Here is a 15,493-nt window from a genome sequence, read left to right on the forward strand (position 1 = left end):
TCTCATATATTTCTGCAATTATTGAAATTATAATAACTCGATCCGGATATGGGTAGATAATTCTTACACAGTGCTATTTTTCCCAAAATTATGAATAATGACAAAAAGGGGAATAATTTATGATGTGTAAGCTTAAACGTTTGCGTCGATGACGTCTTCTCAGATAATAAGCATTCAAAGATCCTTATTCTGGTTGTACAATTTCAGTGATTAATCCTACTTTGCTATAATTTTCTTAACCTTGAAAATCAAGAAAGGGCTTGAAGACGAAATATCTGTATACCCAACACTCTCGTCGAAGGTCGGCGTGTGTAGATGACATCTTTAAATTATTTTTAATGCAAATCCTTGTATACCTTACCTATAGATTTCCAATCGATTTATCTACAGTAGTTTCCACACTATAGGAATTTATATTAATATAAATAATTTGTGCATCGATAGTAAAAGTTTTGGAAGGAACAGTAACTGGCAGCATATTACAACGAAACTCAATGAGTTTCATTTATAACACACCCCCTTGTCACCGGAATAATTTTAAACCAGACGGTTAACCAGAACAAGCGGTATTAAACAAAGAATGAATAAATGGAACCACCGAGTTCGGTCACCGTAAAGTCGCTTTCTGATACTCACTTGGAGTTCTGGTGGCATAATATTTCGGCGGAATCCTGTTTTGTCCTTCGCCGAATTCTGCTTGAATCATTTTTAGGATTTTGATGGAGATTTTGATGGAAATCTTCTAAGCATTAGAATTGTATCAATCTCACCATTCCGATGTAATTTTAATCCTCATTTCTATTTTGGAAAAACAGTAATGCAACTGACCAAACCCGAACCGTACTGTTGAATAATTAAGTACTGCGCGCCATGAAGGTTAAGACCAGTTCTAAACGCTACACATGTACAGCAAGCCCCAAAAATCTGTACCTTAAGGCATACCTAGGCTACTTACGGCAAGACCTACTCGTTCGAACATTATAATAGTTTTAGACTTCATGACAAAAGATCAGAATTCTATTAATTACTGCATTGTTATGAACTGAAATATACCAATTTTTCCATGCCAACTTTATTTTCAATTTCTTCTTGAATGACACTATAATTAAATAAACAACGCCAACAAGTTTGTTTAGATTATCCGTATTTCGATTTTAGTATAGTTAATATAATGAACTGTTTTTTAGGAGTGAGCATAGCTTAGCTGGGAAATTCGATTCCCGACCCCGCACATAGGTTTAGAGATTTTACTAATCTGAAAAAGAGATAAATGGCCCTATGGTTAAAAGCTCTATAATCAGAAAAAAAAACTTTATTTAATAGAGTAATCAAACTGCCGCTTCGCGAATGTCAATTCTCAATCCTCATACAGGATTCAGAAGCCATTGCTCCGCTCAGATAAAACCGTTCGTATTTGCCACGCACATTAAATGTGCTATGGATTAGCTCCCTAGTTGGCAAAATATACACTGATTTGTTTGCTCAGTTCGGAGAAATGTGAGCTCGATTGGTGCCATTCGGCCGATGCGTGTAGCCTTGCAATGCCATTAAAAAACGAGCATTCAAAATACAAATGAAGACCACGGTTTCTGTGCAATAAAGTAAGATCACCAAAAATAGTCACGTAACCACGGTGATTCATTTTCAAAAAGGGCACTACTGACGGATCATTATATAAATATAATATATGTTATAAATTTTAGTTGCAAAGCTGGCACAGGTTAGGATCTCAAGTAAAGCCTAGCGGTTCCCAATGTTAGGATTTCATATCTAGTCTTGATTTCAAGTCTATGTCCCAATTTAAGTTTCTCAAATCTAGGTTCTTTCATCTAGGTTTTCAATTATCTATTCCCAATCTAGTTTAATAAGTGTAGGCTCTTAAATCTCGAATTCCAAGCCTAGGTTCTTTAGTTATGATTTCCCAATTCAGGTTCCCGAATACAGAATTCAAAATTTAGTCTCGATTTCTTAATCTAAGCTCCTAAACCAAAATCAACTCCTCTTGGTAAATAAGTCTAGGTTCTCAAATGTAGGAAACTAAATCTATGTTCCAAAGCCTAGATTCTCTTGTCTTGGTTTCTAGATCTAGGTTCCTCAGGCTAAGTTATCATATCTAAATTAACAGGGTAGATGAAACTCTTTTCTAAAAATGTCACTTTTCATACTTAGAATTTTGACTAAAAAATGTCCTCCGATTTAGAGTACAGCCATAGGCGTGCGCAGCCTTTTCCATTAGGGGGGCTAACAGCTTAAAAAAATTCAGTTATGTTAGGCCTTCATTATCAGTTGGATTTCTGGTAGAGATTCGATTATAAAACAGTTATTTTTTGTAATTGAATTTTACGTTGTTTCATTTATTTCCTAAATCTAGAAGAAATTACCATCAAACATTTTCAACTTCCTTGAAAAAAAAATTCTCGTGGTCTTTAGCGTAAAATAATCGTCACGTTTTTTGCAATATGATTATATGAAGTTTATAAAATTGAACATTTTTCAATCGCAGATAACATGTGAACTATTGATACAAGGAATTTTTCTACAAATAATTATAGTTGTGTTTTAGTATGAGCAGACTGAAAAAAAAAATTAAAACATTTTTTTATCATTTAAATTTTAAATAAGCAAGGCCAATTTAAAATTTAAAAGGGTAGCGATTTTTGGAAGTATGATTTAGCATAATACGTTATCAGAAAAAAATGATATATTTAGAGTACATAGACTTGGTTTGGGTGGAATTCCTATATACTTCGATTGTGTGGAATTCCGGGAGGTTAGGGGGTTCAACCCATTCCCATGTACGTTGACGTCATTATCACGGTACAGCTATTGTACATTCTTACTGTAGTGATTACTCGCCAAATCTGGCAAAAACTGGGGAGAGCCCCGGTGATACCTAATTAGCCGCTAGACGCTTTTCAGACCATCATTGATGTATAACTCGTTGTTGGTTGTGATGAAAATTGGAGTCTTGTGGCTGTAACTGCAAATTTACTGCCAGATGATATACTTTTTCCGACAAACTTGTCCGCAACAACAATTTTATACTTATTGGGAACATCTCAGTGATCTTTGGCAACATTAAACTTATGTCCCGGAAGCTGTTTAAAGTCAAATTTGACATACGTTTCATCGGCCTTTTATTGCATTTATTGAATTTGTTCAGATCATGATCATACGTCATTCAGACCCGCGATTTTGGTCATAATGTTTTGCTTTACGGTCCAGTTTGATTGCTTGATAGCGCTAAACTTTAAGAATACTTCCCACATCCATGTCCGAAATTCCAGGATTAGCTTTGATAGTCTTCATGAGTCCTGACGCAGTTACTGGTACAGCTTCGACGACACCGCTTCGACGATGGCATCTTCTGAACAGCAGCCAAACATTACTTGAAATCTGTTTGTAATGAACATATAGAGGTTGGTGTGGGCGTAGCGTAGTTGGTAAATCGATTTCCTTGTACGCAGTGCACCTGGGTTCGAGTCTCGACTCCGCACATAGGGTTAAAACTGCTATAATCGAAATAAAAAAAACATAGAGGTTTGGATATTGTGATCATCATACTCTGGTTTTTATTTCTTTTATGCAATATTAATTCTTACTTCTTTTCCATCGCTTGAAAATTTAAGAAAACATTAAATTTTTTGAGAAAGGTTAAGGTTTTAAGAGAAAGACAGTCAAAAGCTTCCGGAACAGACCACAAAGAGCACTGCACCGGATAAGAAGAAGTATCGTTATTCTAAATTCGTTCGCCTCAAATGTTTCCAAATAGGACTTTTTTATAAATTTTAAGAAATGTGTTGGGAAAATTTGTTAAAAAATCAGAGTGATTCTCAACATACGAGCTATTTCAATTTTAATTAATCCAAAACTCAACAATGTGAAAAGTTTTATAACTGAACAAAAAACCAAAAATAAACAAAATCAATTAAAAGTAATTTTCAACTAGTGGAAAATCCATAAAAAATCATTTTGAGATTTAAAAAACAACAAAAATTCGCATCTCTTTTGAATTTACGTAATCAGATCAAAATATTTACGAAATATAATATTTCTCTATTTCGCCAGGATTCGGTTGTGGATTATGGTTCACTGACGACGTAAATTATAGTGCATTCAAAAAAAATCCGGATGATCTTTGTTAATCTATTAATTGTGATATATTATCTCCACTGTAGGATTTATGCTTGAAAATAATTTTTATCTCGCTTTTAAATTTTTTAATTTTGTTTTATGATGGGCCCTTATCTTATAGTCACGAAAAAATAGTTAGGAAAGGAATCAATTTCTTTCGAAAACATTGCTATTTGTGGCGACCGAACAATCCGGATATTTGATGCAAAGCATGGTCGAATGCATTAGAGTTTTTCTGGAAGCCACTTTCCAATCACACTCCATACACATATATTCTTCGATTGCATACCTCCAGCGAGGGCAACGTTTTCCCCAAAAGTCAAATTGTCTACCTACGCGTTACATACCCAACATCCTCCCGACGTAAGCCTGCGTGTGTAATCCGTACAGCTCGTTGCTCATGCTACAGGGTCATTTTTCATTTTCTTTTCTTCATCATAGTATTTAGTAGTAAAGTAGTAGGTTGGTAGAACTTATGTTTAGTCATTTGGTCTCTGATCGACGCCAATTCCGAAGTCTTTCATGAAACCAAGAAGCATGTGACTATGGTTTCGTTTCTTCGTACACTGTATCGCATCGTATTTTCGAGTGCATCTCCTTCAATTTATCTTTTAATCTGATCAGCAGCCCGCAAGTAGTATTGTCATAAGGCAATGGTCCGTAGTTTGTCTTCTGGTAACCCGCTGTGGTAATGACTGATAAAATATTCTGTCAATAAGCGCTGTTTGCTAAACAGAACAGGGGAGAGTAGCTTATAAGCGGTATTGAGGCGCTTTATGTCTCGATAATTATCACAGCCGAGTCTGTAGACTCCAAACCATTCAGAATGCAGTTTTTTTTCCATCCATCATCACGATTGCGTGGATGATCACTTCGTGCCGTTTTAAAACACCTGAATATTTTTTTAGACTGCTTCTAGCATACTAGTCCATAATTCTCAAGCCTTATGCATCCCTGTCATGATTGTCTTTTTCAGCGGCGTTCAGTTCACTACACTGTTCTAACATAAAATCAGTTTGAACAATAAGCTCCTAGTCTGATTTTTCTCATCTGTAGCTCGTTGGCACTCCACATCGAACCAGTTTACTCGTGTATCATCCAATAGTTATGTGACTGCTGAACTGGTCGCCCTATGAACGTGCCGCTACGTTGCGATCAGGTGATCTCTTATTGGTCATTCCTCAAAACTTTTTGTCCTAAAGCCGGAGTTATATATCTCAGGCTTTCCATGGAATAAGAAATTTAAAGTGTATTTTTTGGTATTCACTATTAAACTATGTTTAATAATATATTTGTTCAGTTTGCCAGTTTCCAGTTTGGATCTTTTCATATGTTTCATAAGCATTTTTTTCTATAAATGAAACTTCCAACTTCAATATATGGGTTTCATTCTAGGGCAAATAACCCATTAATTATGGTAGCAGATACCATCATGATGCATTGTTTTTTCAGTAGGTCACACTCAAAAAAAATTTAACAAATTAACATAAAAACTATAAAATGATTAAAACAGTTTTGGAACGTGCATCCCAAAAACCTATTTTCATATTTCTCGTGTAATGAAGAGTTCTTGCACAGTTTCTTTTTTCCGTTTTAACGACATTAAATTAGTAGAACATTACTTAGAAGGGCAAGTTATGAAAATTTAGAGCCATAGTACTCAAAAGAGAGCAAGGATTTAAAATATAAAGATCGGAAAACTAGAAGTGATAGGGTCATTAGGAACAGGCTTAAAATTTTCTGCACAAATCTTTTATCTTCTGTTGGTAGGAATCGAGCTTAGGCAGAGTTACTACGAATTGGTCAAATCTACCAACATGTCTCACGGCAACAGCAGAGTTGTCCTTCTTTACCATAAGAACCGACAGATTTCCTATCTATATATTCCAAATCCTTTCATAACTAGAATTTTTATAACTTTTACTACATAATAATCTATATCTAATTTAATGTCGTTTAAAGGAAAAAATAGAAGTAGAATACGTTGTTATCCAAACAAATAACATCTGTATAATTCCAAAAGTTCATCTATTATTATATTGCTGCTAAATTTTAGAAGAAAGTTGAATGTTTCTCTTGTTATCGCTTTCCATCTAATACCTCCTGGAATCGCCATATATGCCTTTGCAATAAAAAGTTTAAATTTTTAGTTAATGCAAAAAATGAAATTGATCACGAGCACTCTTATATTTTTAAGTCGGTAACCGAATTTTTGCTGCAGTTACCGCTTCTTCTCAGCAAACTTATCTATGCTAGTGATTCATGTCGTAGTAAACGGTTCCTTGCTCCCTGCTGAATATTATTTTCGCAATTGTTTCTTCCGACATTCGTACCACATGACCAGCCCATTGCAGTCTGCCGTATTTTATATATTTAATGTTGTCCGCAGTTTTGTATACTTGGTATAACTCACGATTCATGCGTCTGCGCCACACTCCATTTTCGCATATCCCGCCGAGCATTGTCCGCAGCACTTTACGCTTGAAGACTCCGAATGCTCTCCTACCTGCCTCCCTTAACGTTCACGCTTCGTGGCCATTAAGAGCGACAGGGAGGATCAATGTCTTGTATAAGGCGAATTTTGTTGATGTTTGCAGATTGCGGGACCTAAGCTGGTTACGTATACCGTAAAAGGCCCTGTTGGCAGCTGCAATACGCCTTTTTACCTCACGAGAAACATCGTTGTCGCAAGTCACTCTTTTTACCTGCGACCATGTACTTTGTCTTGGCTGAGTTGATGCCTAAGCCTACACTCGCTGTCTCTCTCTTAAAGGGCACGAAGGCCTCTTCCACGACTCTACGATCGATTCCAACTACATCAATATCGTTTGCAAAACCATGGAGCATATGCGACCTTGTGATGATGGTTTCGTTCCTCTGCACGCCAGCTTTCCTGATAGCTCCTTCAACAGCAATAGTGAACAGAAAATTTGAAAGTGCTTCGACTTGCTTGCGTCCATCTAAGGTCACAAATGAGGTTGAAATCTCATCTGCAATCTGAATACTTGATTTTTAACCCTTCCATTCACAACTTTTTTCTAGTGCATGTAAGGTTTCAAAACTATTTTTTCTTGAAAACGGTGGGGTTAAGAAACACGAAAAGCCTTTTTCATAAAGATAGGTGCTTCCCTCGCAGTGCTAGAAGCTGCTCAATTTTTACCATTCAATGCTAAATACAATTCGCCTAGAATCTTTGCAATAGTCCAATTGCTTGGAAAACGTCGTTAACGTAAACTGTGCCTGGCAGCACTGCTCCATCGGAATCCAATCAAACTAATTGCAATACCTTCAGTTCTATAGGTGATCCTTGTAACTGCTAACACTCAAAACGAAGGTAATAGTCATATTTATTAGCCTTACTTGTTTTTGTGAGCAAACCTTGCTTCAATCGAAAGTTATAGCTGTTTAAAAACGTTGTTGTCCACAAACAACATGGGCACGAAAGGGTTAACAGTCCAACGTCGCACGTATCAGTCTAATCAGTTTCGCCGGAAAACCATGTTCTGACATAATCTGCCACAGCTCATTTCTTTTCACTGATTCGTACGCAGCCTTAAAATCAATTAACAGATGGTTGGTCTGCAAGTTGTACTCCCGGAATTCATCTAGGATCATTCGCAGGTTGAACATCTCTTCCATCATTGATCGGCTCTCTCGAAAACCAGCCTGGTATTCGTCGACGATGGACTCCTTAAGCGGTCTTAGTATGTTAGATAGGATACGCGACAGTATTTTGTACGCCGAGAGACATCCCCCTGTAATTAGCGCACTCCAGTCTGTGCCGTTTCTTGTAGATGAGGTAAATGAGTCCCCATCCAGCCAACTAGTAGGCAATTCTTCCTCCGCCCATTTTATTAGAACAATGCGGTGGATTATTTGGTGCAGCTGCTCATTACCGACCAAATCTACGTACCGGTCACATTAATTTGTAGTAGTTAATTACCCACATAAGAAAATACATAAAAAGCACCAATGCCAACTTTGATAAATAGAAGACGGATGCGTAGACGATTGGTCGCGATCTTTTTATGAATGTTGTGATTGATACTAACGAATCAGTTTGGGTAACTTTTGAAGGCTACATTGCGCTTGAACAGGCCGGGCCAAGTTTGCTTTTGTTTTAGTTTATTTCTCTATTCATCCACTCCGAAAACACTGGAAATCGTAGAATATGACGCAAACTCAAACTCCGGTGAATCATTTTAAAAAATAATGGGGTTCGTTAATTTAGTTCATAAACGACAATAAATCCAAAAAAAATGTAACTCCAGAGCAGAGCTGCTAATTTTCAACAGGTTTATTTGAAATTGAAGAAGAAGCTAATCTCAAATCATACCCTACTATGTTCAATAACCAGTTTTTCGTTTGCATCATTCATTCAAACAGCCAAGTTGCTCAATCACGTTGTATTAATTTTCAATTTTATTGACCCTGTGAATATATCTCTGCACTGGGGTATTGACTAGGTGTTTCAAGTAAAACTACTATGAACATACTTCTTACTGTTCCTGTAAGCTTAAAAACGCAAAAAATGTCAACATTTTAACTGATCTATACAAAGTAGATGACAACTTTGGTTGGTGAATCCAAAAGCATCCATTTTAAATGAAGGCGTACGGGTTAGGCATGAAAATCCCGCCAACTTGCTTAACTTGAATGATTGAGGAAAGCTTTGAATTTGAATCATGGTTGGGGTGGTTTGAACTGAAAGTTGGCATTTGGAATTGGAAATTCGCATCACTGCATTCATGTGTTATGTTATCCAATACTAGAGCTAAGAAAAATTGACATCGCTATGTGATCTTGAAAAGGTAACGTCGCCTGAAGCGCTGAATGGAATTTTCCGTTTTTTAACTTCGTCATTCATTTGCTCGGTACAGCACATTCATTCAGTTATTTTCAGTTTCAGTAGCAACCTGAAGTTTTATTTCCTCTGAGAGGGTTTATCGAGCGAAAATGCACCAAATATTGATTCGAAAATTCAACAGAAATTTAAGCCTTCAATCTATCCAAATATAATAAATGGGGAAGACTGAGGAGACTTGATCCCCTTTTTTATTTTTCAGTCCAGCTCCGTGGAATGATAACAAACTATGTATTTTTTTGTAGTTTTATATTGTTTCTAGGGATGACTAATAATCATAAAAAAAATAAATGGAAATATTATACTGGACATGAGCTATGAGCATTTCTGGAAAACAACAAAAAAATGGAAAATTCTTAGATTAGTGGAGACTCGATCCCTAATTTGGGGACACTTGATTCCTTTATGAAAACGTGTTTAAAAGAGCATGTAGGGTAATAAGCCTATTTTTGCCCTGCTTCTACTATCATCCTACCCATCTGAAGCCTTTGGTTAGAGCAGCGTCTGCCATCTTTGCTCAACGCATTGACTCAAATGGTATTGCGATAATGGGGGTACTCGATTAGAGATTTTGCTGCGCTCAAACAGAAGATTTTCACCATTCTCAAGACAATTTTATTATTATATTGGCTCTTAATAAAAGGCAAATGACCTTAACGTTAAAACCACTATAATCGAAATAAAAAAATGGACCTTAATAACAAATCAAAGAAGCTGAAATAACAAAATTATTGTAGTAATAATGTGGTACCCTTCTTAATAGGGCAAAAACGGGTACATTACCCCATTCAATTTTATAAATGGATTGTAGTATTGATTAAATTGTTATGATTAGATATTGTTATTTTTGTTACTACATATTACGCATCTCTCACCTGATTTTTTTACGAATTCACCAAATCTCCGTGCAATTATTTGAAAGCTGTCTTTATTATGGTTGAGGAACGTCAAATCTGGGATGAATGGTTGCTACGTATACTGTAGTAAACAATTACAGTTATGTTTCTTTACGATGAAGCGTTCATTTTTGACATTTTTTTTATGACAACAATGACTTCAATTGTTCTGGTGTGAATTTGGTTATTTTCAGTGGTGTGTATGAAGTACGGCGAAGGGGATCAAATCTCCACGAATTTGAAGGTATCAAGTGAACCCATAGCATCTATTTCAGCAAAATTTAGTTAAAATATAGTTGAACAAAAGAATCAGCTCAATCATAACTTATTCATATAATTGACATTCTCCTGTAATTCTGTATGCAAAAGTAGAGTATGTAGTGGGTGATTTTATCAATTGTATAAAAGTTTGAAAATTTGAAAAATAAATCTTCTTCAGTTCTTCTAAGATTTTTTTTTTAAATCGGTAAAAATTCAGTTACACAAAAGTCCAATTTCTTTTTTCTGTGTTAATGAAATTTATGTTTAGATAAAACTACGCAACTTTATAGTATATTCGATTAATGTATTCTGATCCGCCTTTGAGTAACAATGATGGGATGAAGTCTCCTCAGTCTCCCCTAATTGCTTTGGTAGGTTAATGAAATTAAATTTTCTCTGCACTGAAGCTTTCCAATCTGCGTGAAACGAGTTTTTGAAGAACGACTAACAAGAGATTGCCTGAACGCAACGTAGCAGAAGATTCATGAGGCGGTCAATACAGCAGTCACATAAGTACTACACAACACATGAGGAAATCAATACAAAAACCGGTTCGAAATCAGGCTAGGAGCTTATTGCTCGCAGTGGTTACACGGTTTGATTGCCTCATCTACAGACTCGACTGTGATAATTTTCGAAACATAGTGCACCTCAACATCGCTTTTACGCTACTCTCTCGTTTTCTATTTACCCTATGAAAATACCACTTACGGATTCATAATCAGATTGAAAAATAATACATATTTTTCTTGGATTCGTGGAAGACTTCGGAATGATTGGCGTCAAGGCCGCTGATGAAGATTGGCCACATTTTCACTTTTTAGGATGTTTTGACATCACACGTTGCACGGCTGTTCTAGAGTAGGACCTCCAGATGATTTTACTCGCCGAAACCCCTTTCTATTCCGTCTTCGGCGATTCATAAAATTCTGAAGAACGATTTCCTTCTTCTCCGTCAATCCTCTCTCGTTCAGTGACGTTAGTGGATCGTTTTCAATGCACTCCATCCACATCTACACACCTTATTGGTAGTGCTCTCTCGTCCCAAAAGCGCCTTCATCTTTATCGCTTTTGGACAGGCAAAAAAAACTCTTCATGAGTTCCCTAGAAGTTAACACGAAGTTCTTACCGCTCCTTGAAAATTAGAGCTCCACTTGGTGTCGCTTTTCATGGAGGATTTTCTGTTGCTGGAATCCCCTTTTCAAGACCTACTGTTGAAATTATATTCGTTAGATGGAAGCTTCCAAACTCCACGACCCAACTGGATTCGGAACCTAAATCGTTCTTTGGGCTGTTTTCACTATTCCTTCAATTTATTCAGTCCTCGCTTTTTTCGCTTTTCTCTGAATTTTCTATTTCTTCGATTTCTTCTTTTTTCTGTTTCATCTGTTACTTTTGTTTATTCTAAATCTTCTGTTTCTCGTGTTTTTTTCGATTTTTACTATTTCTATTTCTTCTGTGGCATCTGAATCCTCTCTTACTTTTACTTTTTCTGATTATTTGTTTCATCAGTTTTATCTGTTCCTTGTTTTTATTTGTTTTTTTTTTCATTTGTTGATTTTCTGATTCGTCAATTTACTCTGTTTATCGAGTATATTTTACTTTTTTATCATTTATCTGTGCTCTACCGGCTACATTTCCACCCAACCTACGCGGACAAAAAAAAAACGAAATAAATCGGCTCGAGCTCAAATCCCGATATAGCTACAATTCGACCAGTGAGTAAAAATATTCGGACAAAGCACTGCTCCCTGGCAAAGATGACCAAGGTAGTGTTGGGTCATAAAACGTCGTGATTCCAGCGTTTTATATCGTCTTCAAATTCAACATTGATTAGGCACATTTTTCTCGCTTCACTCCTATCGCCCCGTTCGGGACAACCGTGCCATCGAGTCAGTCAGTCCCATGCGCAGCCTCACTTATTATCATTTGCGTCTTTTATTTCGGTTCCTTTCGGCCCCTATAAGCAGCTTGGTTACCTTGGCAGCAACGGAGGAACACAGCGCAGCGGAGAGGTGTCCGATAAATTAAAACCATAAAGCAATAAAATTTCAAATCGAAAAGTTTTTACCGAAAAAAAAATCTCTTAACGAAGGCGTATCAATAAGCAGTACCCGCGATGAACAGGAAGAATGTCCGAAAAAGAAGACACCCAATTTATTCGAAGGGGTCTCACCTAGCCTAGGCCACGTATTTCGTTTTTTTATCAAAATATTTCTATCAATAAATAAATTCGTATTATAAATTTCCCTTACCCCGTTCCTGCCTTCTCAGGCAGTGCACAGCATCCGTCCCGTTGTCGGACACGAACGAGTGGTAAGCGGCAAGAAGCCGGATTTGTTAAAATATTCAAATAAATTGTACTAAAAGAAACGAACTGAGAGGACCGAGAATCTCCAGCAAAAGACACCAGCTTCAAATTAAGCAACTTTACCACTGATGTTTGAATCTTGCCGCACTACATTAATTATCCCCCTCTCTGTCACTGTGGGTACAAGTGTTCAATACTCGTAAGCGTATGTGTGTTTTCATGAGTCTCCAAAAAGAGCGGCGGGATGGGGTTTTAAGCGCGGGGGTCCTCCATTTAGTATACATTTGATATTTTTTTTTCGTTTGGGCGACGACCGATCCAAAAACCCCATAAACGAACGGTCACATGGAACGAAATTTAAAATAATTGTTCGATATTAGATTTCAGGTCTCTTTCTCTCTCTCTCTCGCTCTTCCCCCAGTCTTCACACGGGTCCCACCCAAAATCCAAAAAAGCCGGAGGTATCGACGAGCACTGCGGACGGATTTTATGGTCATTATAAAGCCGCGATCAGAAATAATGTATCTTCTTTCTTGCTGGCTAGTTGGCGACTCGCCAGTGGCTATCTCTAGCAAGTTGGCCTCATTTACATACGTATTGGGAGGGGGGATAGCATCGAAAGGGAGGGAAGAGCAGGAGAGATGAAGAGAAAAAATGTGAATTAATGTGGATGTGATAATTTAAATTGTGATAACGTGGGTTGGCTTTGGTTTCCGTGGAATTACAATACAGTTTCAATTAAAGATTTGTAATTAGGATGATAGGTTGAATTAATAGCACTCATATGGAGTATTAGTTCGGTCCAATCCCTGCTCGATTGGAATAGCGATGGCATTAGGTCCCAGTGGGTAATTATACGAATTTTACATCCAACAGGAACGTAGTAATAATTCCACTGTTTGAAAATACGTAGTCAGAAAAATAGTCCCAAAACACCCTTCTCTGCGATGGCACTTCTATCAAAATATAATTATGCGGCTTACCATTTCTTCCTTAAACTAAACTCACCTGCAGCTGCAGCGTCTCTTCGAATCCGTCCGGAAACTCGGTACAGTTGGTATCCAAATTCTGGGATAGCGAAGGTGTAAGATGATGCCTCGCGTTCATCCCAACCACCATAGACGCGGGAAGTGGTATAGGACTGGACTGGGCGTTCAGTTGTTCTCCAGCGACACACTTTTACCGAAATTTTCTACACTCTGCACAAATTTTCCCCGTGGTTATCCTAGTTCGGTATCCTAGTCAGCGCACTATACACACATCTATGCACAACGATTTCAATGTTTACACAAAACAAGCTTCATTTGCGATTTCCGATTTACAAGCCAATTCTAGCAGTTAGCATTGATGTTCATTTTCAGAAACATTTATCTAGATCGATCTGAAAACATTTGGAATGGATTAGACTTAATCAAATGAAAACTCCGGTCGTATTTTCACCAAGTGCAACTCAGGCGACTCACTATAGATTTATGGGTCAAGCAAAACGGAGCGTCAAATCCTGATTTGAAAAGTCTGGAAGCGATGTTGCCATGACAACTTTCAAACTTTTCAATCTGACGGAGCTTTCGTTGGATCAGGGCCACAAATTCTGAAATAATTTTGTGCTACTTGGATTATAAATCAGTAATCAATTGAATTCAACTTAAAAGTCATGTTTAAAAATAATTGGATGGAAGCTAATAAGCTACATCCTAATCTAAAAATTTATTTTAGATTTTTGAGTTATTCAGAAAATTTGTAGCATATTCCGAATGTTGCCAAGAAAACTATCAAATTGAAGGATCTGTCATTTTCTTCGACTTTCCAATATATACCACTTTCGAGACAAAAACGTGCCCGTGAGTACAGTTTACCAGATCCTGGCATCTTTGACCGTGGAGTCGAAGGCCTGTAGCAGCCGTCCGGCGAAGATAATGACGAAGGAGAAGAAAGAAGCGATGAAAAAGCTGTTCGACAACAAAGACGGAACGAGTTTGCGTGACGCAGGTCGAAAATATCACTGTTCCCATAACTTGATTGACCGAACCCTCAAGATGGAGGACATCATCTGTCGGAAGAAGACTCGGTCCCCCGAGTACACGGGCGAGCAGATACCCATCGTAAAATTACAGTGCCGGTGGATGACGAAGAACTACTGCGGGACGTCCTTCGTGACGGACGACGAAAGTTATTTTCCGCTCTCGAAGACCCACATTCCAGAAAATGACTGCTCTATTCCAGCGGCAAATCGGCCACACACCCCGAAATAAAATATAAGTTTAAGTATAAATTTGAAAAAAAAATCGGACAGAGGAATTTCAAAACCGTGATTCAAGCCGAGCGGTCTGGCCATCGATCAACAAGTGTACCAGGAGGAGTGTCTATTCTTCTGTCGTTCTTAAAGGAGCATCATGCGGATGGAAAGTACGTCTTCTGGCCAGACAAGGCGTCTTCCCGTTACGCCAAGAAGACGCTGGAGTATCTTGAGCAGAAAAAGATACCGTACGTGCCAAAAGAAAGGAACCCGGCCAACTTGCCCCAGTGCCGTTCCATTGAGGAAAAATAATTGTCGGGCCAAGGATACGAAGCAGTTGACCACCAGGATCCGGAATAATATCCGGAAGATGGACGTCAGTGCACACGGAAAAAAATCCGTTCATAAATTCATGAACAAAAGGTCACGATTTCGTGAACTGAACGATTTACGAAAACCGTGACCAAGTTCCTAAAATTATGAATAATAAACCTCGCACTCATGAAACTATTTGTGTTTTCTAAAAACCAGTTCACCCCGAATATATGGCGTTACATTAGAATGTTTGGTTGGGTTACTGTTGTTGTTCCCTGAACATGTTTAGTTTTTGTTGTGATTCTTGTTCATGATTTGGGAATACTCAGTCGACAGTCAAACGTTGTTCATGATTTCAAGCGCTTATTCGCAATTCTTGTGAATTCTCATGACGTTAGCAGGATTAAAGTTCATGATTTCAAGAACTTAGTCGCGATGTTCGTGATTTCCATTCACGTTATCGTAATATTTTAGTC

General features: G+C 37.5%; 1 protein-coding gene across 9 annotated transcripts in view; it reads right to left on the reverse strand.

Annotated features, from left to right (window-relative positions):
* The window catches only part of LOC131682893 (voltage-dependent L-type calcium channel subunit beta-1), a 492,666-nt gene that overhangs the window by 451,573 nt on the left and 25,600 nt on the right, over positions 1–15,493 (reverse strand). For all 9 annotated transcript variants that reach the window (XM_058964699.1, XM_058964692.1, XM_058964691.1 and 6 more), the window contains one exon: positions 13,475–13,847. In XM_058964699.1, the coding sequence (XP_058820682.1) occupies positions 13,475–13,585 (111 nt within the window). In that variant the 5' untranslated portion in view covers positions 13,586–13,847. Of the gene's footprint in view, positions 1–13,474; positions 13,848–15,493 lie in introns of those variants that run through there.

The sequence above is a fragment of the Topomyia yanbarensis genome, chromosome 2 (assembly GCF_030247195.1).
Source record: "Topomyia yanbarensis strain Yona2022 chromosome 2, ASM3024719v1, whole genome shotgun sequence".
Classification (NCBI taxonomy): domain Eukaryota; kingdom Metazoa; phylum Arthropoda; class Insecta; order Diptera; family Culicidae; genus Topomyia; species Topomyia yanbarensis.